The following is a 25,008-nucleotide window of genomic DNA, read 5'->3' as shown; positions in this document are numbered from 1 at the left end:
CAACCTTGTTCAATCTCCCCTCTTCCTTACATCTCCTCAGAGAGAACTTTTTCCCTACTCAATACCTATGTAAGACATTGTTGCGCAGAGTGAAGTGATGGTTAAGAGCAGGAGAGGGATTGAAATTGAGATTTCAGTTAAGATTCCTTAATTTACATTAATAGTGAAAAAAGAGTTGATTCAGAGCTTTATTATTTTGTTTTCCCAGAGTTTGTTATTTGTAATATAACCTGGGTTAAGTGTGTTATGAGCATATCTCTCTGAAATTTTTCTCAACAGACCATATTTTTCAATTATTTTCCATTGTATTTGGTTACTGGACTTGAATGTAAGTGATTTCAACTAGAAGGATACCACAAGGAAGCTCAGATTTATACAGGTTATGTTGAACTAAAATCTAATTAGTATTGTATTTTGTTTAACAAAGCTCTTAACTTTGAAAGTAGACAATTATTCAAACAAAAGCTATTTTATTTTTTTCCTGAATATTTAAAATTTATTTTTGAGAACAAGATAGTCTCATCTATAACCAAAACACCATTAACACAACCAAGCTGTGTAACATTGTTATAATAATGTCATCTAACATAAAGACCCATCTACATTTTCCCTTGTCGTTTCCAAAATGTCCTATTTTGCTTTTTAAAAATCCAGGATCCAATCAAGGATAATGTGTTGTATTTGATTGCCACACATCTTTAGTCTCTTTTAATATAGAAAAGCATTCCTGTTTTTCATTTTTCATGAAATTGATGTGTTTGAAGAGTCCCCGCCTGTTGTTTTTGGTGGAATATGCTATAATATTGTTCTGATTGCTTCCAGCACTTTTTGGCAGGAATACTACTGTGATACTTATTTCCTATTGCATTGCTTCAGATACTGCCTGCTAGTCTCTCCACTGTAAAGGTGCACTCCCACCCCTACCCCACATTGCAGGTGTAGGTTGCTCAGGGTCAAAGAGAAGGAGTTGAGGGCAGAAGTCAGACAGGTCTGCATGCTCCAGACCCTTGGTCTTTACTACATTTCCCTCTCTTCTAGAAAGGATTATTTAGCCTATGAAGTTCCACAAGTTACATACCTATTCTATTACTACAAAAGGGCCAGTGCATGAGTTCATGGATGGGTGGGGTATCTCAGTATGGCTGGTGATTGAGGCGATTTGGACCATCTCGCCCAGTCCCAATAGGGACCAATTGGGCCAGTCATCCTGAGGGAGGGACCACAGGAGGTTAACCAGCCCCGGAGGTTGGCTGTGGGAGTGCAGTAATCAACAGGGGGGAGCTCCTGCATTGAGTATCTGTCCCACTATGGTGATCATAGTGTGCATCATAGTGACCGGCTGACCTGTGGAGTAATCTTGGTTGTAGGTTCTTGCTATTCATCACTTTGAATATTTCTTGCCACTCCCATCTGGCCTGCATAGTTTCTATTGAGAAATCAGCTGACAATCGTATGGGTGCTCCCTTGTAGGTAACTAACAGTTTTTCTCTTGATGCTTTTAATATTCTCTCTTTGTCTTTTGTTCTTGGCATTTTAATTATGATGTGTCTTGGTGAGGTCCTCTTTGGATTCCTTTTGTTTGGGGTTCTGTGTGCTTTCTGGACTTGTAAGTCCATTTGTTTCACCAGGTAGGGGAAGTTTTCAATCATTATTTCCTCAAATAGGTTTTCAGTATCTTGCAGGAGTAGCAGATTGATGTATCATTCTCACATCAATGTTTCTCTCTCCCTCTACCTTCCTCTCTCTCTAAAAATCAATAAAAATATTGTAAAAGTCTTAAATTAATTAAAATCTGATTGGAGTATGATTCTTCAGTGACAAAAAGTTTCTCTGGTGTATTTAAAATAGGATTTAATGAATAAGAGCTTGGCTTATGTGCTACTTTACGAGATTCCATCTATTTTAGAAATTGAGGTTCATTGTTTTCCTTCTGTAAACTTTATTATGTTGTGTGTATTTGCATTTCACTGCCTTCACTTTTCAAAGAGAATGAAACAGCATGGCCCAAAACTAACTAAAGCAGGTTTCCCATTTCTGTTTTGTTTCTCAGGAGAATGCAGATGATGTTGCCAAGCACATTTTAAATTTGATAAACGAATCCCCCTCTCTGAATGAAGAAGAAACAAAGATTATTGTTTCTAAATTATCTGATATTTCACAATGTGATGAGATAAGTATGAAAGTAACCAAGATTATATTACAATCAATGCTGCTTTGGGAAAGCAAAACAATTCAGTATCTGATCTACATGAAGTAAGCAATGAGTAAGTACTAATACTTTAGTAAAATAAGTTGCTTCATACTATTTCTTATTAATTCCTTCACATATAGTAATCACCAATTTTAAAGGTCACATAGCTATGCATTGAAAGCTAAGTTGTGAAACAATGCATTCAAATTCTAATCGAACCTTAATGAGAATGACTTTCCAAAAAAATAGTTACCCAAACCAAACCTCGGACCTATTTCCCCATTGATGGTGCTTCTCAAAGTTCTCCATTTCTATAAAATGCTTCCACCCAGTGTTCAAGCAAAAAAATCTTAAGAATAAAGCTAGTTACCTCCCTCTACCTTACAGTCAATCAGTAACCAAATCTTGTATGAGGCACTGCACATAATTTGTTGATGCTGTTAATCCTCATCCAAGAATATTTTTCCATTTATTTTTATAGTGAGTGGAAGGGAGGGGAGATACAGAGAGAGGAAACATTGATGTGAGAGAGGCAGACATCAATTGATTGCCTCCCACACATACCCTTACCAGGGCCAGGGATTGAGCCTGCAACCGAGGTACATGCCTTGCCTTTGACAACAAACCTTTAGTTCATGGGCCAAAGTTCTATCTAATGAGCCAAACAGGTAGGGTCATAATTTTTTAATTAAAATATTTTATTAGAGAGAGAGAGAGAGAGAGAGAGAGAGAGAGAGAGAGAGAGAGAGAGAGAGAGAACATATATGTGAGGGAGAAATATTGATCAGCTGCCTCCTGCAACACCCTTACCAGGGATCAAGCCTGCAACCTGGGCATGTGCTTTGACTGTGAATGAGCCTGGTAACCTTTTGCTGCACTGGAGGATGCCCAACCAATTGAACCCACCAACCAAGGCGGTACATAATTTTTAAATCCCTTAAATATTCCTGGAATCCATCTACTTCTCTCTATCTTTACTACCACTTTCCTATTCCTCGCACCATTTCTATTCAGAGGAATGAATTTCTAATGGTCAAATATTCACAGAATTATTTTGGGGGAGGTTGTTCTGGGCTAACTTAAATATGCCACATACCAACTTAAATATACTACACTGTTTCCAGCTGTTTGTAGGATGTTCTGTTCTACTTGAATTCTTTAATCTGTCCCTTATCTAAATATCTAAAATCTATTTATTCTTGTGGGCTTAGCTCAAATCCCACTCAGTAAGTCGCTTGAAGTTTGTGAGCCCTTGCTCTCCTTCTCCTGCTTCTATTCTTGTTTTATACTTTTGCCTAGTTTTTCAAGTAGGCTGTGTTATATGTCATGACTCAGACATGTTTTATTTTTATGGTACCCAGGATAGGGCTAGGTACCCAACATGTTTTTCAGTGCATATATATTTATTATAACTTTCTAAATCCTCATCTCAGGATATACCTGAGATAGATGATAGATAGATAGATAGATAGATAGATAGTTAGATAGATAGATGATAGATAGATAGATAGATAGATAGATAGATAGATAAAGAGAAACATTGATGTGTGAGAGAAATATCAATATGAGAGAGAAACATTGACTAGTCACCTTCCGTGCCCCAACTGTGGATTGAACCTACAACTTAAGTATGTGCCTTGACTGGGAACTGAACTGACTGACAACGTTTCGATGCACATGACAATGCTCAACCAACTGAGATACTCTGGCTAGGCTATTATACTTTTTTAAATAACAAAAATTAAGCTAGATACAGAACAAGACAGCTAATAAAAATAATGAAAATTAAGAATGTGATTCATAAGCATTCTGACCACTTTGGTAGGCTTGTAATTTCTCTGAATCATCTGAGATGCCATTATTTTGGTAATTTTCTGTTTCTTAGAGGGCTGTGCTTGTGTTATCTAATAAGAGATAAACTTCTCTGCATACATTTCAAACCTAATAAGTATTTTATATTCACTAACACCTTCCATCGAAAGGGATTAAAGATCTTTGCCAAAATTAGCCCACAGACGTCATAGTGCTGGATGAAGAAGGATTAAAACTTAGCTTGTCATCAAATTCAGAGCCGGAAGGGCTCTTATAGCTCATAATCTCTCATTGCTTTATTTTACCAATGAGGAAATTGAAGCCCAAATAGGTAAAAGGACCTGCTGGAGGTGACACAATTCATTCATTTATTCATGCAGTTAGTTATCCAGACAGCAAATACTTATTGAATTCCTACTATGTGTCTTGCATGGTGCTGGATGCTAGGGATACAATGATGAGCAATATGGTGACTGCCTTTATGGAACTTGTAGTCTAATGGGGGAGAACAGAGACCTAAAGATTATCACAAGGGGTAACCTGAGAGTGGGACCTATGCCACTGGTTGTAGGATAATGAGTAAATACCATTTCACCTGAGCCCTGAATTATACAGGCTTGCTTTCACACTCTTTCTTCTAGTATCTTTTTATCAAAATATTAACTGTGATACAACATATTACCTTAAAAATGATTAAGATACCACTCTTGGAAAACATGCATTTCCTCCACCACTCCTCCACTAGTGGCAGTTCTCAGGGAAAGGAACAAAGCACTAGGCAAGTACAATATGGCACAGGGGCACTGAGAGCATAGATGATGGCACCTACCCTTGTTTGGGAGACCAGAGAATGTTTAGTGTAAGAGAGGTATCAGCTGAGACCTGAGTTTGAGTAGGAGCTGGAAGATGAAAGATGATGATAAAAAAGAGGAGTTTTTCAGGCATAGAGAACAGCTTATATAAAGTTTCAGACATGAAATAGGTAAGACTTGAGCCTAGAGCTCAGGGTTAAAGAATGAGAAACGATTTAGTTCCTTTCCCTGAACTGCCACCATTTTGTATGCAAGGGAAACAAAGCCAGAGAACAGGTTAATTAAGTCCTGGGGCATGGTGTTTCTCTTCCTTTGGTCTTTCTTTTCTTCTTCTTTTTTTTTTAATATATTTTATTGATTTTTTTACAGAGAGGAAGAGAGAGAGATAGAGAGTTGGAAACATCGATGAGAGAGAATCATCGACCAACTGCTCCTGCACGCCCCCCACTGGGGCTGTGCCCGCAACCAAGGTACATGCCCTTGACCGGAATCAAACCCGGGACCTTTCAGTCCACAGGCTGACGCTCCATCCACTGAGCCAAACCGGTTTCGGCTTCCTTTGGTCTTTCTACTTCAGAAGACTGTATGTCTCAGACTAAGTTGGGAGGGCTGTTAGCTGTCATTTGGTCCACCTTTCTGCAAGTCACCAGTGTCCCAGGAAGGGGAAAGAACTTTCAAGGAACAGGAAGATTTGGGCTTACACTTGGTCTTTTGACTGTTAGCTAAGGCCCTTTGCACCATATCAACCTTTAAATCAGGCTATACCAAAGCAATTACGCTGGAAAGGAAGCCCTGAACTATGAAGCTGGATTTAGAGGAAGAGTTGCTCAAAAACAGAAAATGAGTAGCTTCCTAGTGGACCCAGGCTGTACTCACAAGTACTCAATTCTTAGCGGCTGCAGGGCTCAGAAATATGAAGATTTGGAATCTTTTGAAAGAGGCCCAGTAGACTCCCCAAGGGACATCATTTGGGCTCACCTCGTCTAAATTTTCTTGACAAGTCTTCAGAAGGTTTAATTTTTTCTCCCTCCTGTCTCGCATCTGCCCTATCCTTCATCTCTTCACTTGTGCCCTATAAGGGGCAGTTTTCAGCTGCCTTGTTTCCTGAAGCCTTGACATGTGGCACTTTGGTCCTGTTAATTATCAAACTCCACACCTTAAAGACTACATTCTAGTTTGTTTCCTTTAAATCAACATTTGTTAAGCAGACCTGTCTTATCACTCACTAGCTGTATGAATTTTGTCCAAGTTTTTAAGCTTCCCCATGCCTCAGTTTAACTGAGAAAAAAAAGCTTATATTTTTTCAGTGACCCAGGAAAAAGTAACTGACTCACTGTGGGTATAAGATAAAATACCTACTGTGTGCTAGATCATGCGGGAGACAACAAGACACATAATGCCTGAGCTCTGGCCTCAGAGTCCTTGGTCCTCCTTGGGGAATGAATGTCCTCAGAGACTTGTTCCAAGCTAGATTTCTATCCTCATTCTTAACGAGGATAGAACAGAAGTAGCTGATAACTAAGTCATGATGGATTTATGTTCCTTATAAGGAGGGCCTCCCGAGAAATAAGGATAGTTGAAGTTTAGAACTGGAATAAGTTGGGACATATCAGGGTCCAGAAAGTTATCAGAGTAGGGAATAGTTTGATTTTGTTGCTCGTGCAGTATTGAGTAGCAGACACAAAACTAATGCTTGATGGGTAGATATTTGGGTGTATGGAGATTAATAAATTGCTCTAGTTTGGTATAAATGAAATCTTATATGAAGACAGATGAGCTACACAATCTCTAAAAATTCTTAACTTGTGATTTTATTTTCCATATTTATCTACCTAATGATGTATAGTACTTCAAAATTCTAGATTGATTATTGGAATGCAAAAACTAGAAATTTAGGACATGAACTCCTCTTCCTTATGTTTCATCTATAGATGAAAAACGTCACTAAAGCATTAACCACATATGTTGTGAGTGCCAGCATTTCAGATACATCCATTCAAAACTTGGCTGACCTGGTAGTTATTACTCTGCAGCATATTGAAGAGTAACGCATCCATTTTCATCTCAGAATAAAAAGAACTCAGAACCCTTCCATGATTTTCCCAATAAAAATAAAAATAATTGGCTAGTTAGCAGACATGATCTAAAACTTAATGAAGATTATTCCATTTCGGGTAGCTGAGATGTATTATAATTGGGACTTTTAGAAATAATGCCTCAATCCAAAGGAATAACTACTGGTGGACTTCTAGTACTGTGCCAGATTGTCAGAGGAGTGACTATGAGCATGTGGATTTGTGCTTATGCCATCACACTAACTGGTATTTAATTCTATGTATTTAAGAGTGAAGCAAACAATTCAAAATAATAATTAAATATTTTTATCCTTTGAATTTCCATGAAGAACATTAAAATATCTATTAATTATCACCAAAGATTTAAAGCCATAGTCATATGATAAAACATAAGGTATATACTACTAAATGATCAAATTTAGCCATGGTATTATAATGAACTACTATTGCATTTTTTATATTAGTGTATATCCAGTGAGAAGTCTTATTAGCTTCCTTCATTCCCAATGTAAAAGACCACATAGTACAGCATATTTTTCACAGCTCTTAATTCTAGAAAGGAAGAAGAAAGAGTTGGAAAGGGAATTAAAAAGAACCCAGATACAAAATGAAACATGTTAGCTGGGTAAGATGACAATTCTGGCTGGCTTCACAGCACTCCAAGCATGCCCCAATAAGCAGTTTCTCATTGTCTCCAGTCCTACAGATTGCAGGAGCTGGTGAGGTCTCAGGAATGCGCATTAGGCCTAAGGAGGAGGCAGCTCAATATTGTACCTATAAAGCTTGAACTCAGCTTTGAGTCCCAAATTCCAAAGTTCCTTGTGGAACATCTCCCACACATGGGACCTGCATTGTCGATCCATTGCCTCCTCCTGGGCCTTGCATAAGGAGAGTGTGGAAAATTCAAAGGTTACTAAATATTTTAAGGGACACACACCAGATCACCATGCAGTAACATGCTGTTTTCTTGCTTGTAAATCCAAAGTTACCTGTTGTTAGTCTTAAAACCAACTCACAAATAGTCTGTGTGTGTCTACTGTTTGAAAAAACAGTGAGAAAAAAACACTTGTGTGTACTCGCTGTTGTGTAGTAACTATCACAAAGAATGGTGCTTACCTCTTATTTTTCTTTTTCCTAGAATTATGACCAAGTTCATTGTGCCTTCTGGGACTTCATGAAGAACGGTAAGTATTTTTCAAAACATTGTCTTTGTCTTTTAGTGACAAAGGGTGTTTTTTTTTTTGTTTTGTTTTGTTTTTAATGCTCTTCTCTATAAGAGACTTATTTGGGGGATATAAAATCACACAACTCAGGGGTAAGCAAAGTTAGAAGAAAGCTAAAATACACAGAGCACATTGGCCTTGAGTTGATTGAAGAAATTTGAGGAATGAGGCTCTTTATCTGTGGTCTCCCACGGAGATTTGTAACATCTACTACTAGACCCTTGCCTTTTTTCCCTCATCTATTGTTGGATAGTCCATTTATCTCTTGGGGTTTCAATTTTTTTAAAAAATCTTTTCATTGAGGAGATAGACTTCCAGCTTGGTCTTTAAGGGGCTCTTCCTGATTTGCTAGGTATGAATCTTTGGGGATAGTAAGAGGATGGGTTGGGGATAAGATGCTGAATGGGTCCCTGTTAGGCTTGCCATCTCAATCTGAATCTTCAGGGATATTGCCTTATCTCAGAGAATTATCATACAGAATCAATTTCCCCTAGAATGCCAGGAGTGGCTATGTGACCAGTCTTCCACCTGTGGAAGCTCTGCCTTGGAACTTGTCATTTTACACTATCCTTGGAATTCTGAGAGAAAAGAGAAAGTCTCTTCCAATTCAACTCCCTGGGATGTGGGAATACTACTCCTGTCCTACAACAGAGATAGTTCTGTGCTTTCCTGGTCCCCTCTAAGTCTCCCAGGATAAGAGTCCTATAAAATGGTGAGCTTTGCCCCTCACAGCCAAAATAAGTTTATCTGTTCATTAATGAAAGTTCCTTGTATCCTCCAGGCCACCCTTTGCCCCAACCCCTCTGTCCATGGATCCAGAACCTCTGGAATATATGGAATTATCCTAGATGGAAAAATGTTGATCATACTTAGCTGTCTGCCTTAGAATAACCTCTTTGGTCTGGTGCTACCATGGAGGTTCTACTCTAAATTTGGTCTAGTACCAAAGATCTACAGGTTATGGAGGTTTGAGGTTTGGTGTTAGAATCCTAAATATGCTCAGGAGTGAGAAACTAGGCAGGCGTCAAGTAGACCAGAGCTCTAATTGGCCTTAAGGAGCTTCAGATCATGATCTGGCTTGAGTACAAAGAACGTGAGATTATTTGAATTCTGGGTTCAACTGGTTATTTTAGATGTCTATTCCAGTCTCACAGCATATGCCCAAGTGTCAGCCTATATTCCATAACTTGTGTCCTTCATAAAGTTTTAGATCTACCTGTTTCCTATTGTGCTACTTGAAAAAAGAACAGTACTTATTCTGTCACTTTACCATGGTGGCAGGACTGTTGCTCATGATTAGAGTCTATCATAATCTTTATAGGAACAGGAAAAGTGAGAGCCAAGAAGTTATGACGTTTATGAAGTCCCCCCCCAAAATAAATTTAGCTTATTAGACTTAATTTAATTTGAATGTTCAATTATACCTCTATGTTGCTGTCTTAACAAACAATACTAATTATAAGACACGTTTGGAAGGTACATATAATGAAAAGTTAAATATTTCTGAGAAAAACAAAAATTGCTTTGAAATTTCCTTCTGTCTCCTGCAGATGGGCAAAGTGGATAGAATTCATCAGGCTGAAAAGTAAACCAATATAAATTATACAATCTGTCATTGTGACCACCTCACACATTTTGGAGTCTTAATGGTAAGTTGTCTCTTAAACATTCCTTGATAGAATTTTGACAACTTTTATTGGATTACAGTTCAGAAATATATTTGTGAACGAAGTTATCTATTAGAAAAATGTCAAACAAATGGAAAAAAAAGTTCCCCTGGGGGATCCAAGATGGCTGCCGATGGGATGGCAGGCTGCAATATAGTATGTGAGTGAGAGAGTGAGAGAGTGTAGATGTGCAGGGAGTGTATATATTTGTGAGAGGACAGCTATATTCCACAGATCTGTTGGGGACCGACAGACTGGACTCCCCTGGCTGGGCAGCCTCTACTGCTGCTGAAATCTCTCCTGGAGTAGCCAGCTCTGCCACAGAGACTGTGCCATCTTAAAGGGGAGACTGGCTGTGAGTGGAAGCCCAGGCATACCTTCAACTGGAGAGCCCTCGGATACCTCCTGGGACCCTACAACCACAGCAGCCTCAGCTGCAAACCCAAGAACACCAGGACTCCAGGCTTCCTGACTGCAGGTGCCTAAAAAGTCTGTCCAGGGGTAGACAAAGTGTCACCAAGTGTGCGGACAGACCCTGCACTTTCTCACAGAGCAGATAGAAGGAACAACTGAATCAAACAACACCCAACTGGAATTGATAAATTAAACAGAGTTGGCGAGGCAATCTGTGGACAGAAAGGTCAGATATTGCTTAGAGAAAATCAATGCAGGAGAAAGAGAGAGAGCTACATAACCAGACACCTTGAGAGGAGTGATCCTGGGGAGACAAAGAATAGCCCTCATAGGAAAGAAAAGAGGAATTGCGATAAAAGGAATTAAACTAAATGGAGGCAAATAATATGTCAGAGAAAGAATTTAGAGCAATGGTCATAAGTATGCTGAAAAGGTTGGAAGACAAATTCAACAATATGTGTAAGAATCAAGCGGAAATGAAAAGGAACCAAGAAGAAATGAAAAATGATATTGCTGCAATAAATAACTCAATAAAAAGCATCAACAATAGACTAGAAGAAGCAGAGGACCACATCAGTGAGCTAGAAGACAAGGTAGAAAAAATACCCAAGCAGAGCAGCATTTAGGAAAAAAAAACTTGGAAAACAGGAGGACAGTTTGGGGATACCTGGGCCTTCAGGGGAAGGCAGTTGGGGAGACCAGGTCTGCAGGGTAGGGCAGTTGCGGGGGGGGTGACCAGGCCTGCAGGGGAGGACAGTTAGGGGCAACCAGGCCTTTAGGGGAGAGCAGTTGTGGGTACCAGGCCTACAGGGGAGGGTTGTTGGGGGTAAACAGGCGTGCAGGGGAGGGCATTTGAGGGTGACCAGGTCTGCAGGGGAGGACAGTTACGGGCGGCCAGGCCTGCAGGGGAGGGTAGTTAGGGACAACCAGACTGGCAAGGGAGGGCAATTAGGGTTACCGGGCCAGCAGGGAGGGCAGTTGGAGGTGACCATGCCTGCAGGGGAGGACAGTTAGGGGAAATCATACCAGCAGGGGAGCAGTTAGGCATCAATCAGGCTGGCAGGAGAGTGGTTAGGGGGTAATCAGGCTGGCAGGCAGAAGCAGTTAGGGGCAATCAGGCAGGCAGACGAGTAGTTGGGAGCCAGCAGTTTTGGATTGTGAGAAGGATGTCCGACTGCCTGTTTAGGCCCGATCCCACAGGGGTCCCAGATTGGAGAGGGTGCAGGCTGGGCTAAAGGAAACCCTCCCCCCATGCACGAATTTTGCTGTTAATTGAATGTGTCATGCATGAATTGCTTATTTTATTGATAGTAAGCTTCTTGAGTGCTGAGAGTCTGTTTCATATTTCTTTATTTTTACCATATCTATTCAACAAATAAGAGATGCTCTATTGATACCAATTGACTTGTAAGAATTTTCTTTAGCTCCCTCCAAATTGGTTAGAACATTCTAGTAGAAGTCAAAAGACCAGACAGATTACATGCCCGCTTTGTCACTAAATAACTACCGTATTTTTCAGGCGTATAAGATGACCCCCTAATTTTACAGTTAAAACATAGGTTTAAGCCTATATTTGCTGTATAAGACTACCCCCCACTTCCGAGGCAACACCAGTTCTTTTTTTAATTAAATTTTTAATGAGTGACATTTTTCGAACATACCGTAATATACCATACATTGATACGATAAATGGAAGGTCTCTTCACAAATGGCAATGCCATGAACTTGACCGAGAAACAAGAAATCCAAAAGAGAACATTAACAATGATGGCATCACCTGGAAAGAAAATTACATGAAGAACTTGCAGTTGGCGGCATATCCAGACGATTTTCGGAATAGAGTTGCAAAATTCGTTTAGCGGCATATGGAGACGTTTTTTTGGGATATACTTGGTGTATAAGATGACCCCCGATTTTCGGTTGCCTTTTTTTTCGTTTCAAAAGTCGTCTTATACACCGGAAAATACGGTATGTGATTTTGGTCAGTTTGTTTCACTTGTTTGGACCTTAGATTTGTCTTCTGAAATGTGAAAGATTGGCATAGATCAGGATTTCTTAACGTTGGCACTATTGATATTCTGGGCAAACCATTCTTTGTTGGTGGTGGGGCAGTTCTGTGCATTGTAAGATGTTTAGCTGCCTCCCTGGCCCATACCCACTAGATGCCAGAAGCATCTTCCCCAGTTGTGACAACCAAAATAATTGCAGATATTGCTAAATATCCCTAGAGGAGGGACAAAATAATTTCCAGTTGAGAATTACCAGAGTAGACCAGTGTTTCTTAACCATTTATTGGTCATGAATCTCTGTAACCATCTGATGAACACTATTGACCTTCTTCCCAGAACAATGCACTCATATATTCAAATGATTTTGCATGCCATTTCAGGTCTTTTATGATCCTCGGGTTAAGAAAGTACTGGATTATGTGATCTCCAAGGTACATTTTGTCTCTTAATTTTAGAAAAGTTATTTAAAGTCTAAGGAAAAGGAACATTTGTTGTTGATGTTTTGTGTAGTGTTTGGGGATGGTTAGTTCAGATAACGATTCACTTTGCATCTCCAATTCACAACTATTAGTTTGCTTACATTTTTAGTGTGGGACATGTTAATGAAAATCAACTCAAGGACTAAATGTTCTTCCAGTGCTGTTGATGGCTCTTTATGCCCTGTACACTGTAATTGCACTAGGCATATTCAACAAATATTCAGTCTTATAAATTCATCTACATATTTTGGTTAAATTAGAGTTGTAGCAGAGATGCTACTCGTGTTTCCCAGAAAATAAGATATCCTCCGAAAATAAGACCTACTTACAGGTTTCCTTCTGAGCGAAATATAAGGCATCCCCCCGAAAATAAGGCCTCCCCTAGGCTAAACATGAGAGATTTGGTCTACTGATTCTGAAAGAAATGGAGTCACAAGAAATTCACCAGGAAATTCAGGAATTGGATTGTTATGATGATGTTCCAGAAGATGATGACATGATTGTCATTGAATAAATGAGTAAATTCTTGATACTGTAGGATTTACAGTTTGTCTGGTTTGTGTTGACAACTACTGTACTACTGTACCGTACAGAGGTAATAAATTTCCTTTATTTTCATTTAATAATAAATGTGTACCATATTCTTATTCATGGAAAAATAAGACATCCCCTGAAAATAAGACCTAGCGCATCTTTGGGAGCAAAAATTAATATAAGACACTGTCTTATTTTCAGGGAAACAAAGTATATACCCTGGGAACCTCCTATTAGTAAGCACTGGAAGCATTTTACCATAAATTTGCTCTGGCATATGTATAAAATACAACACAATGCTTTTCCTAGGATTTATCAAGGTCTGCAGTGGATATAGTGAATGAGCAGATATTAATACCAATAACACACTGGATGTGGAATCTCCTCCATTTTCCTAGGAGTTGCAATGGTGACATACATAGCTTTTCAGTAAGTTGATACAGTCTTGCTCTGAGTAAATTTAATTTGGTTTGATGGATGCTGTTGTCATTTTAACCTTGTTAATTTAATTAAAGGTTCTGATTCATCACGATAGGAACAGATCAGATCCATTAGACTATGAGGTGTACGTGCTAAAAAAGAAAACCGCAAAGGCCCTCTAAAAACACACATTATAATTGGATTTTTTAAAGCAAAATGGTTGGGATAAGAAAATATTTCTCTAACAGGATACAAAAACACTAATCATAAAAGAAAAAATTGATAAATTGGACTTCATTAGAATGAAAACTCCTTTCATCAAAAGACATCATTAAGATAGTGAAAAGGCAAACTGTAGATTGGGATAAAATATATATTTGACAAAAGACTTGTATGCAGAATATGTAGTAACTCCTACAAGCCAAAAAGCAAAAGACATACAAAACAATTTAAAAATGGGCAAAAGACTTGAGCAGGTACCCCATAAAAGAAGATATTTATGCCTAGCTCTAATCCTTACCTAAATGGCTAATAAGCATGTGACAAGTTTCTCAACATTATTATTTATCAGAGAAATGATCATTAAAACCACACTTATACTTTGATGTACCCACCAGAATGGCTTACATTTAAAAAGTTGAACATAGCAAGAGCCAACAAGGATGTGGAACAATTAGAACTCATATATTGCTGGTGGAAATACAAGAATGGCATAGACACAGGAAAAGACTCTGGAAATACTTACTAAATATAAATATACATCGAGCTACTGACCCAGAAATCTTACTATTAGAAACGACTGTTTATGTCCACAAAAATATACATATACAAGAATATTCAAAGTAGCTTAATTCATAGTGGCCAAAATGAGAAATCCCAGTGTACATTAACAGGTAACTGGATTAATAAATTTTTGTATATTCATAAGTGAAATGTTTCATAGCGATAAAAAGAAAACGAATAAACTACTTCTATACAATGCAACATAATATCTAATTCTCATTGACATAGAGTTGAGCAAAGGAAGCCAGAAAGAGAAGATTGTTCCATTTATATGAAATTCCAAGTACAAGTGAAACTAAATCTATGGGGATAGAAGTTAGAATATTGGTTACGTCTAGTGGGAATATTTAATGGAGGAAGGAATAGAGGAGCCTTCTGAGATGTTTAAAATATTTTACATCCTGATCTGGGTGGTGTTTCCTTAGGTATATTCATTCTTAAGATTTGTGTACTTTACTATTTACCTTAATTTTAAAAACCACATAGACACCAAATGAAAATTGCAAAATTTAAATCAGTAAATACTTAATAGAAATAAAAAAGAATGAAAGGGAAATATATGTATTTTCTAATTTGGAAAATCTGGGTCAGTTTTCACAAAGTACAATTGTAATCACTTAGTGAAACTTAAGGTCATATTTCCATAATGGCAAATGTCTGGAGTTTTGGAAATATCCAATTAACTATTTGAAATGGTTTGCATAGTTATCCTGCTATTTGGTTATATTTAGATACAGCCTTGAGTATAATGAAGTGATGAAAGAATTGTATATCCAGGATTCTCCTTCCTTCCTTCTCTCCCACCCACCCTCACACAAAAAAAAAGAAAAAAAAAAAGAAAAAGGGGACTGCTTAGTTGATAGAGCCTATTATTAATCTATTTAGTAAAGGTCACTATACTTAGAATACTTTGACTCTACCTAGAAAGAGAGTGGGAAACTCTAAAATTCAGTACATGTGAAGTGATATGAGTAATTTAATTTTAATATAAGGAATTTTTCATTCTTTCACTTATGCAGATAAGATATAGCAAGGCTTGATTAAAAACAGAGACCCTAATTTACTAAACATGTCCTTTTTCTTTTAGCAAACTTCAAAAAGACCATCCTTCCAAAATCCTGATCATTTTGTGTGCTGTACTAATGATGCTAAACCTGGTATTTTTGTTCAATTCTTGGTCGTCATCATTTTAGACAGAGGAACTTTGTATCACAGCAGAAGTAGCACTTCATTACTTCCTGCTCGTTTCTTTGACATGGATGGGACTGGAAGCAGTGCACATGTATTTTGCTCTAGTTAAAGTCTTCAACATATACATTCCCAATTATATTCTTAAATTTTGCCTCGTTGGTTGGAGTAAGTATATTGCCATCGCCCTTGATGTATCTGTTTTAAGCCTGTGTGTCTTTCTAATTCTGGCTCCATCACACAATTATTAGGGACCAAAGTATTTTATTGTCATAGATAAAGAATTAAGGATTGACTCACTGGCATATGGATATATATCTTTTTTTCTGCCTATATTGATCTAGAAATTCAACTTTTAACCTCCATGATGAGGAATTGGTCTTCAAATATTTAATGAGCATCTGCTTGTGTATATGCTAAATGCTGACCTTCGTAGTGAGCTGATTTTATTCTTCCCTTTATGGAAGTTACAATCCCGACAAAAGCTTACTGTTATAACAGCCAGCATTTAGGCAGCACTTACATGTGCCAGAAACTGTTCTAAGTGCTTTACATACTCATTTAATCTTCACAAAACCTCTAATCATTATTTTTATTTAAAATATTAGGGAACTGAGTCACAAAGGAATTAGGTAATTTGCCTAAAATCAAGATAGCCATACTAACTGGCAGAACTGGAATTTGAACCAGGGAATCTGTCTCTGCAGTTTGGACTTTTAACCTCTGTGATCTAACCATATTGCTTAAGGGACAGGGAAAGGACTTACAATGTGTGAAATGGTGGTAGGTCAGACATGCCCTGATTCTCACCACACCTCATGACTGTCACTATCACTGCTGCCCTCTGGAAGTGTTGCAGAAGACCAAAGAAAACCAAGGACGCTTCTGAGGAAGTAGGAGGGACACTGTTTAATACGCCAGCAGACTCAGGGAACAGCCTTCCAAATCTGAGTGAAGGAACAAGCATGGGGCCCTCACTTATATATCCCTGTGGTCCTTGTCCCACAAATATGGATTATGTTTCTGGTCCTTTTCGCGGGCCTTGCAGGAAGGCCCCCACGTGTTGGGGATCTCCAGGCCATATCTGATGGTCTGGCCTGTCGTCAGTGTTAATAACCCTCTCTCTGGGCAGTGTACTGTCCACAGCCCAATGGCCTCTGTAACCGGTTCTGCAAGACCAGTATCTGGGAAAGAGTTAGTGACTTAAAAACAGGTTATCAAGAATGTACACTGAGCTTGCTAGAATGGATTCAGACCACCAGCCTCCAAATATCAGGGTTACAATGGAATTAGTCCTTTTTAGCCTTCTCAGAAGAAGCGAGGAATGAAACTCAACATGAAACTTTCCTAAATTAGATGTCATTTCATTGGATTGTTTGACTGTATTTCAATCTGATAGAGTCATCTCGGCTCCTTTCCCTCCCCCCACTTCACTATTCAAAACAGATTTTGAATTCAGAAAATGTTAGGTGCTATGCCCAGATTTCGTGATCCCCAAAGACCACCAGGGAGCTGAGTCTGATGCAAAAGCAAAAGAGTCTTTTTATTTCAGGCTAGCCTGAGCTCACCCCCCACATACCAATGCAGCAGCAAGGTGGAGAAAGAGGGTGGGTTTCTCTAGAACAAAAGATTTATAGGGGTGGTGAGGTCACTGCTTTGGCTGACCCTGATTGGTTGGGTGAGGACTAGGGTCCAGTTACATAGTGACATAGTTATACAAAATGGAGGACGTAGCATAAAATGGAGCCAGGGGTTAACCCTGTCCTGCCCTCTCATTAGACACATAGAAGATGTATATTAAGTGGAATGCATAAGGTACACAGAGAGACAGATTTTATCTTCCACTGCTTTTCTAAAGATAATAGCTTCCCAATTAGCTACTCATTCTTTTAATGAGTTCATTAACATATTATAAGCTTTAATTGGATAAGGTCAGTGCTATTATCTATGATAATGTGGGGAATAGAGAAAAGCAATACTAAACAAAACGTAATCTAAACATTGTTTTAGTGCTCTTAGGAATCCATCAGAGACACAGAGCCCCAAACAGTCAATACTCTCCCATTTATGCCTCATATCCTTCATCTCCAGTCAACTGTCAACTAGAAGATTGAATAAGTTGTGTAAGAGTCTTCACAAATAATCCAAAGAGCTGATAATCCACAAATGGCTAACTGTGAAGGAGCTGTAAATAGCACTCGATCCTGGCCTTCCTTCTCCCTCATCATTATTCATTTTAAACTTCCTCTTCAGACTGTTCTTCCATCACACCCTTGCTCCTTAAATGTTGGTGTTTCCCAGAGCTGACTTTTCATCTATTTGATATTCTGGTTCTACACCCACTTCCTGTGGTACTGGAATGGCAGGAAAGGCTAAAGTTTGGTACTTTGGAGGCAGGAAAAACTTGGGGAGTGTTAAGTACACACACAAGCCAAGGCAACTTTTATACTCAATTTATTACTTACATTGGTGGTGAAAGGAATAGCTAAAGGTGTCAGCTCCTCAGTCTGTCTCACACACTATGAAGAATGACAGCAAAACGAAAGGGGAACAGGTGACTGTCACACGAGTTGTAGGATTACTTGTTGTTTTAAGGAGCCAGCTCTAAAGTGAAGGTATGCAGTATTTTATTCTGCAGCTCTGTTCTGAAGAGGCAGGGTGCAAAACCCCACAACTCCTCAGAATTTGGAGGCAAGGAGAAACTGTCTCATGACAGCCTTTGAGAAAAGATAAGGAGGCAAATAGGAGATGATCTTGGAACACCTTCTCCCAGGCCTGCTGCCTTCTTAAATTCATGGAGGATCATAAGGCATTCCGCCAAAATTCACATCAGCTGTGGTTCAAGCCTATGTCTATGTGGATAACTGCAAGGTTGCCAGGGAGTTAGTGCAGAGCTGTCCCACTACAGGGAATTTCAGAACATTTAAATATTAGATAAATGCAATCAGCTTTAAGGAAATTTAATATTGGCATCTGTTTGTGTTTTGAAGTTCTGCCTTTCTAATGCCAAAGCAACCTGTTGAAAATGTTTTATTCCTTTATTTAAGTCTCTGTCCAAGGAAGAAGATTGGTCCACATTTAATAAATAACAATCAATAGGGATATATATTTTTTAATTATCAAAGTGTAAACAGAGCTTGGGACCACCTCACAACTTCCATCCTAAATGTAAGACTTCCCTCCCTCCTATTCTTCTGGTCTCCAACAGGTATTTTTTTTCAAATATCTATATCATATTTGAAAAATATGTGCTAGATGAGCAAAATGTAGATCTGAAGGGATTGTCTTGTTTATCACAGACTAGGACAATGGAGGATTTCTCAAGATGCTTAGCTGCGAGTTTCCTCACATTGCGCTGCCATTTGTGAGTGTACCCCCCATCCCCATGTCCTGTGTGGTTCAGGGTTCAGGTTCAGGGTTCAGGCTCTGAAGGAGGCCACAAACAAATGAAAGAGACTAGACAAGAAAATATTAATTTGGGAATTGGGGGCCAGGCGGAAGCCCAAGAGACTACTCTGCTTTGCTATGGCCTTGCCATCCCTTTTGTTCAGGTTTGGGATCCACCTGCAGCCCTGAGGCAGGCAATTTCCAGCAATAGCTCTATGATAGCCCATCAGCAAGGATTTACGTAAGACTAAAAGGTAGAAGTTGCTTCAGCTCCCTCTGTCTCCACCAGACAGTGGGTGTATGGCTCTGACCCTTGCCAGAGCCTCAAGGTTCACCAGCCTTCTGGGTTCCTTGTCCGCACCTCTCTGCTAATGAAGACAATGGGCAGCTTCCAACACTTAGCACTCTGGAATTTAGGACAACTTCTTACAAACCCCTAAACTGTGTGCAGGTGTAATAATGCTGTTGTTTAGCAGAAGTACTAGTACATGGTTAGAAGTAAAGAAATCATTTAAGTTTTACAAAATGTACTTGAAATTGGGTTTTTAAACCCTGTGTCTCTACTCACATCATGCTTGACTACTTTGACTGAACTGATTGCTTTATTATAGTCTGGTTGAATTGACTGGTCGTTAACTGGTCGATCTAGTCAAAATGTCAAACTGGTAATGAGTATAGAAACAGCTCCCCTGTCAGAAAAACACTAAAGGCTGCAACTGATTGCCTGTGCCCTTCATCCAAGGTGATTGAAACAAAAAGATGCCAGGAAATGAGGGGAATATTGAACAAAAGAAAAACCCGGCAGCTCATCATCTGAGAAGAAAGGCTTGATGCAAATTTGCATTCCGATGAACTAGATACTTCTATTGCCAAGTTGATTTTTGGTACTTGAGCTATTTTTAATAACCAGTGGGTGTTGTATTGGAGCCACTGGCATGCTATTTAGTTTAGCAGATTGGAGAACTCCTAGAAATGTTTAACTTAGAAGAATTTACAAACATTTTGCAAACAATGGTATTTTGATGCCTGCGCATCTGTGATTCATTTAAACAGTGACTTAATTTATCAGTGCACAGAATCATTGATCAGGATCTTTCTCCTGTTTTCTAATGGGATGCCTTTGGCTTGCTTCCCCACACTAGCCTGTTAACCGAGCGGATTATAAATACGTAAACGTAAACAATATCGGGTACGGGTAGGACGTATGAATACGTCCTTGAAATATATGTTGCGCCCTGAAACGGGCGGGGTGTATATTTCCGAACAACAAAGGTATTAGTCATCCATACATGTCTTGACATGAATTTAAGACAAGGAGGGAATCAGTATAATTTCGCTATTGAGAGTGGTGGACGTGTTCTGGGTGAGCAGTGACGGGTAAGTATTTACACTTACCTATTTTCGTATTATATGTTATTATATTTTTTATATCTCCAACCTTTATATAATAAAAAAACATATAAAATTGATCCAATCATCAATTAATTTGTCAGAAAGGTTTAAAAGTTTTTATATATGTGAACTAGAAATATGGGTAGATGAATCTCTTTTATTATGAAAAGGGAATTTATCTTGGAAACAATATATATCTACAAAAAGAGCTAGATTTGAAATGAAGTTGTTTATTTTGAGTGAAAGCCAATCTGGATACGTACAAAATATAATTTTATACACAGGCAAGGACACAAATTATGGTTCGAACTACCCACAAGAAAAACAATCAACAAAAATTGTTTTGGAGTTAACACATGACTTACTGAATAAAGGGTATAGGATTTACTTAGATAATTTCTATACGTCAATTCATTTGGCTGAACTCTTGTGTCAAAACAATACAGACATTGTTGGAACAATGAGGATAAACAGAGTCGGAATCCCCAGTGAAATAAAAACAAAAAAATTACAGAAAAATGAACATATGTAAGAATCAAAGACAAACTTACGGTTTTAAAATGGAAGGATAAAAAAGACGTATTGATGCTCAGTTCTATTCATAATGACGAAAAGACAATGATTGAAAAGAGAGGAAGAAGGCAAGAAAAACCGAATGTTGTCCTGGATTATAACAAGAATATGGGCGGCGTAGATTTGGGAGATGGAGTTATGGTGGCCTACACGGCTGCCCGTAATAGGGTAAAAAATTTTATAAAAAAATTTTCTATGATTAATTGATATGTGCTGCTTCAATGCATATATTATATACAAAAAAGATAAAGGTCATTTGGATTGATTACACTTTTTGATAGAGTGTGTAGAGATATTGGTAGATAACAACATAGTGAAAACCCACCCAAAGACATCAACAAGCAGCTCTACATCTCTAAACCATCACTCTTAGTTGAAAGGCATTTTCCAGAACAAATGAAAAGCGATATAAGAAAAACTAAATCCAGGAAATGCCGAGTTTGCTACAAAAAAGGTGTTAGGAAAGAATCTACATACTGGTGTCCGGATTGTAAGGTAGCACTATGTATCAACAATTGTTTTAAAATATATCACACGGAAGTTGAGTTTTGAATTTTTACATCTATATTTCAATTTTTTAAACTCAATATTTCTATTTTATTTGTGTGCTTTTGTTTATTGTTCTGTAATTGCTAACTTTTTTATACTTTTTATTGTGTATAGAAATAAAAAATATATATTTTTTGTAATCTTTATAATTGTTTATAAAATTTATAATTTTTTAATTCGATGTTTCCATTTTTTTGTAGGTATTCTTTTCTATTTGTTTTTAATTTTGTATTTTCCTTTGTGCTTTATATATAAATAATCTAAAAATATATATTTCATTTATTTTAATTAAGTATAAATAAAAATAATAATAATATAAAATTACGTCCACTGGGCGTGACGTACTGACTCATCCCAGTGAAAGAGTATGCGCCCGTTGTACGTTGCGTAATTAAAAAGGGAACTCCTCGGTTAACAGGCTAGGGATCCCAGCAATCATGGCGGCAATCATACTGAGTGTGAAGAAAGATCTGTATGGAACTCTGGGCGCCACATCTCCATTGTAAGTACCAGCATTTCTGCTTCTCAAGTGATGATGCTCTGTATTTTTATGAATTGAGAGAGAGAGAGAGAGAGAGAGAGAGAGAGAGAGAGAGAGAGAGAGAGATTGATTTTGTTCCACTTATTAATGCATTCATTAGTTGATTCTCGCATTTCTACTGACTGGGAATCTAATCTGCAATCTTGGCATATTGGTATGACTGACACTCTAACTAACTGAACTACTGGCCAGGGCTGATGATGCTTTTGACCATCAGATTATGATGGGGTGTTCCTGGCCTCAGGCTTATTCTTGATGCTGGCTTCAGGAAAGATTCAACCTCAGCCTTTCTGGGCTAAATACAGTCATGAGCACACTCACACAATGGTTAAGTACCTGGGCTCTGTATGACCTTGGGTAACTTACTTTACCTTTTACTTTCATTTCCTGCTCTGAAAAGTGGAGATAATAATGATTGCTCTCAATGCTGTGTGGAAATCAAAATGACATTTTGTATAGAAAGTGCTCAGCATGTGGCCTGCTCACCATGGTAAGTGCTATATAACGTGCAACTATTATAATTAGAAAGCTTGCAGAACTTGGTTGTACTATAAGAAAATTCTGAGACAGGATGGAAAACACCTTCTACCTTTCAACAACAAAGCTCTTCCCTGAAGAAGACTCCACATCTTTTCTTTGAAAATTGACTCAATTTTGTACTGTTGTTTTTCTATTCTTTTTCTCCCTTCCTCTCTTTTTCTTCCTTCCTCCTTCTCTCCCTCCTTTCATCCCTCCCTTCCTTTCCTTTCTCTCTCTCTCTCTCTCTCTCTCTCTCTCTCTCTCTCTCTCTCTCTCTATATATATATATATATATATATATATATATATATATATATATATTTATACACACACACACCAGTATATATTGCCATCTCTTTGATTCTCTCATGCACAGCCACAAGAGAGTAGCCATTTACTTTGCTCTATCTCTCTAGAACCTTCTTTTATACACATGTAGATGGTTACCTGTAGCCCTTTAGACTACATAGTCTCATTTCTGATTTTATTTACTTACCCATATCCATTTTCTTTAGTGCTGCCTCTCAAGTACTTTTTCACTATAGATTTTTCTCTCTCACTGGACTGGAATCAAAAGTAGGAGGCCTTGCCCCCCAGACTCCTTTTTTCATATTGAGATGAAAGTTTCCAGAAGGTCAAAATTCTATTGCTTTTTCCAGCATATGCCTTCTAACCATAATTCCTTGCTATCCTTTCTTTTTCTCTCCTTTCCCTTCTCATCTCATTCTCCATCCTCCTTCCTTTATTGTTTTGTGACTTCAAGTGTCCTCCACTATCTAGCTAATGGTTATTCTTCAAAGAGCAAAAGCAAAAGCAAAGCCAGAACAAAATCAATAACACTCCCTTCTGAAAACATCTCTATCATAAGTGAAGTGGTGAAGTATCTGTTCTTATGAGTCACCAAATATTTCTTTTTTAATAATCATCCGAGTGACTATTGTTGCATTCTGTAGACCAAACTGGTAGCTGTGGTGGGAAGTTTATTTATTTATTTTAAAGTGTTTTTTTATTTATTTCAGAGAGGAAGGAAGAGGGAGAGAGAGATAGACACATCAGTGATGGGAGAGAATCATTGATTGGCTGCTTCCTGCACACCCCCTGCTGGGGATGGAGCCCACAACCTGGGCATGTTGCCCTTGACTGGAATTGAACCCAGGGCCCTTCAGTTCACAGGCCAATGTGCTATCCACTGAGCAAAATTGGCTAGGGCTGTTGTGGGAAGTTTAAAGTATACATTTACTTTAAAGTAATACAACCAGAGCTGTTTCCTTTTTGTTGCATTTTCATTAACTCTGATAACCTCATCACTGTTTGTTATAACATTCAGAAAAGCCAGTCATTAAAAAAGAAAGAAAGAAAGAAAAGCCAGTCATTGCTCATGTCCTTTTAACTGTGATATTTTGTTGTGCAAAGCAAAATTTATCTTGCAAATAAAAGCTCAGGTATAAGGGAAGGGCCACTATTGGAGGAAATACATCATTTGTTTTTGTGCTGTTCAGGAAGAGACTAGCCTCCTCAGGAATTGGATTGAGAGGTTTCTGCATATGTAGGGCATAAAATTCTCTGGGATTTCTGGCTCAACACTGAAAAGAAACCTGGACTATGGTTTTGGATATTGAGATTTGATTCTCAGCTCTGCCCCTGTGAGTGTGAGTGAGGTCTGTTAACTAGATGGAATGAAATCAATTACAGGATCTTCAGAGTCTCACTTAAAAATGTGACTTTTTAAATTTATTTTTTTATTGTTTGAAGCATTACAAATTGTAGTACATATGTCTCCTTTTTTCCCCTTTGACCTCCCCACAGTCTCACCTACCCCCCAGCATATGCCTTCACCTCTACCTCACAATGGTCTTCTTTGTTTTATCTCTTACAGTTGTTGGATTAAAGACAATTCTCTATTTTACATCTCAGTTGTGGCTTATTTTTGCCTCATATTTCTCATTAATTTCTCTATCTTCTGCACTGTTCTTGCTCAACTAAATTCCATGAAATCCCAAAGCCAGAAGACACTTTGGAAGATGATCCTATATGACCTCAAAAGCACAACAAGCTTAACATTCTTACTTGGCCTCATCTGTGGGTTTGCCTTTTTTGACTGGGGACTTGTGAGGATCCTTTTCTTGTATCTTTTTGCCATTTTTAATACTTTAAAAGGTAACTTCTGCTTCTTTGTTTTTTTTTCTGTGGCTAGCTAGGCCTCCACCAAAGCTTTTCCTGTTTTGGAAAATAAACTCATCTTTCAGGGATTCAAAGGAAGAAAAGATACTCTTAGAGGTCTCTGTTGTCAATGAGTTGACATATAGCCATTAGAAACATTAGCTAGATGTTAGGACTTCGTTAAATAGCCCACTCTCTTTCTTAGAGTTTTAAAAAGAAGTTCAAATAGCTAACTCAACTCCAACTAGTTGGCAATGTCTATAACAAACACCAATTGGTA

At 38.2% G+C, this 25,008-nt stretch overlaps 1 protein-coding gene across 1 annotated transcript in view; it reads left to right on the top strand.

Moving 5' to 3' along the window:
- The window catches only part of ADGRG4 (adhesion G protein-coupled receptor G4), a gene marked incomplete at both ends in the record, with an annotated part of 65,152 nt that extends 40,386 nt beyond the window's left edge, over positions 1-24,766 (top strand). The window contains 14 exon segments of the mRNA XM_084870830.1: positions 2,051-2,201; positions 2,204-2,264; positions 5,574-5,760; positions 6,747-6,852; positions 6,855-6,859; positions 8,029-8,078; positions 9,664-9,700; positions 9,703-9,762; positions 13,526-13,581; positions 13,583-13,645; positions 15,507-15,609; positions 15,613-15,775; positions 21,932-22,010; positions 24,445-24,766. Coding sequence (XP_084726956.1) covers positions 2,051-2,201; positions 2,204-2,264; positions 5,574-5,760; positions 6,747-6,852; positions 6,855-6,859; positions 8,029-8,078; positions 9,664-9,700; positions 9,703-9,762; positions 13,526-13,581; positions 13,583-13,645; positions 15,507-15,609; positions 15,613-15,775; positions 21,932-22,010; positions 24,445-24,766 — 1,443 coding nt within the window.
- Between the last annotated feature and the right edge of the window lie 242 nt (positions 24,767-25,008).

The sequence above is a fragment of the Pipistrellus hanaki genome, assembly GCF_964339955.1.
Source record: "Pipistrellus hanaki genome assembly, chromosome: X".
NCBI lineage: Eukaryota > Metazoa > Chordata > Mammalia > Chiroptera > Vespertilionidae > Pipistrellus > Pipistrellus hanaki.
This window is presented reverse-complemented; position numbering and strand designations above follow the sequence as displayed.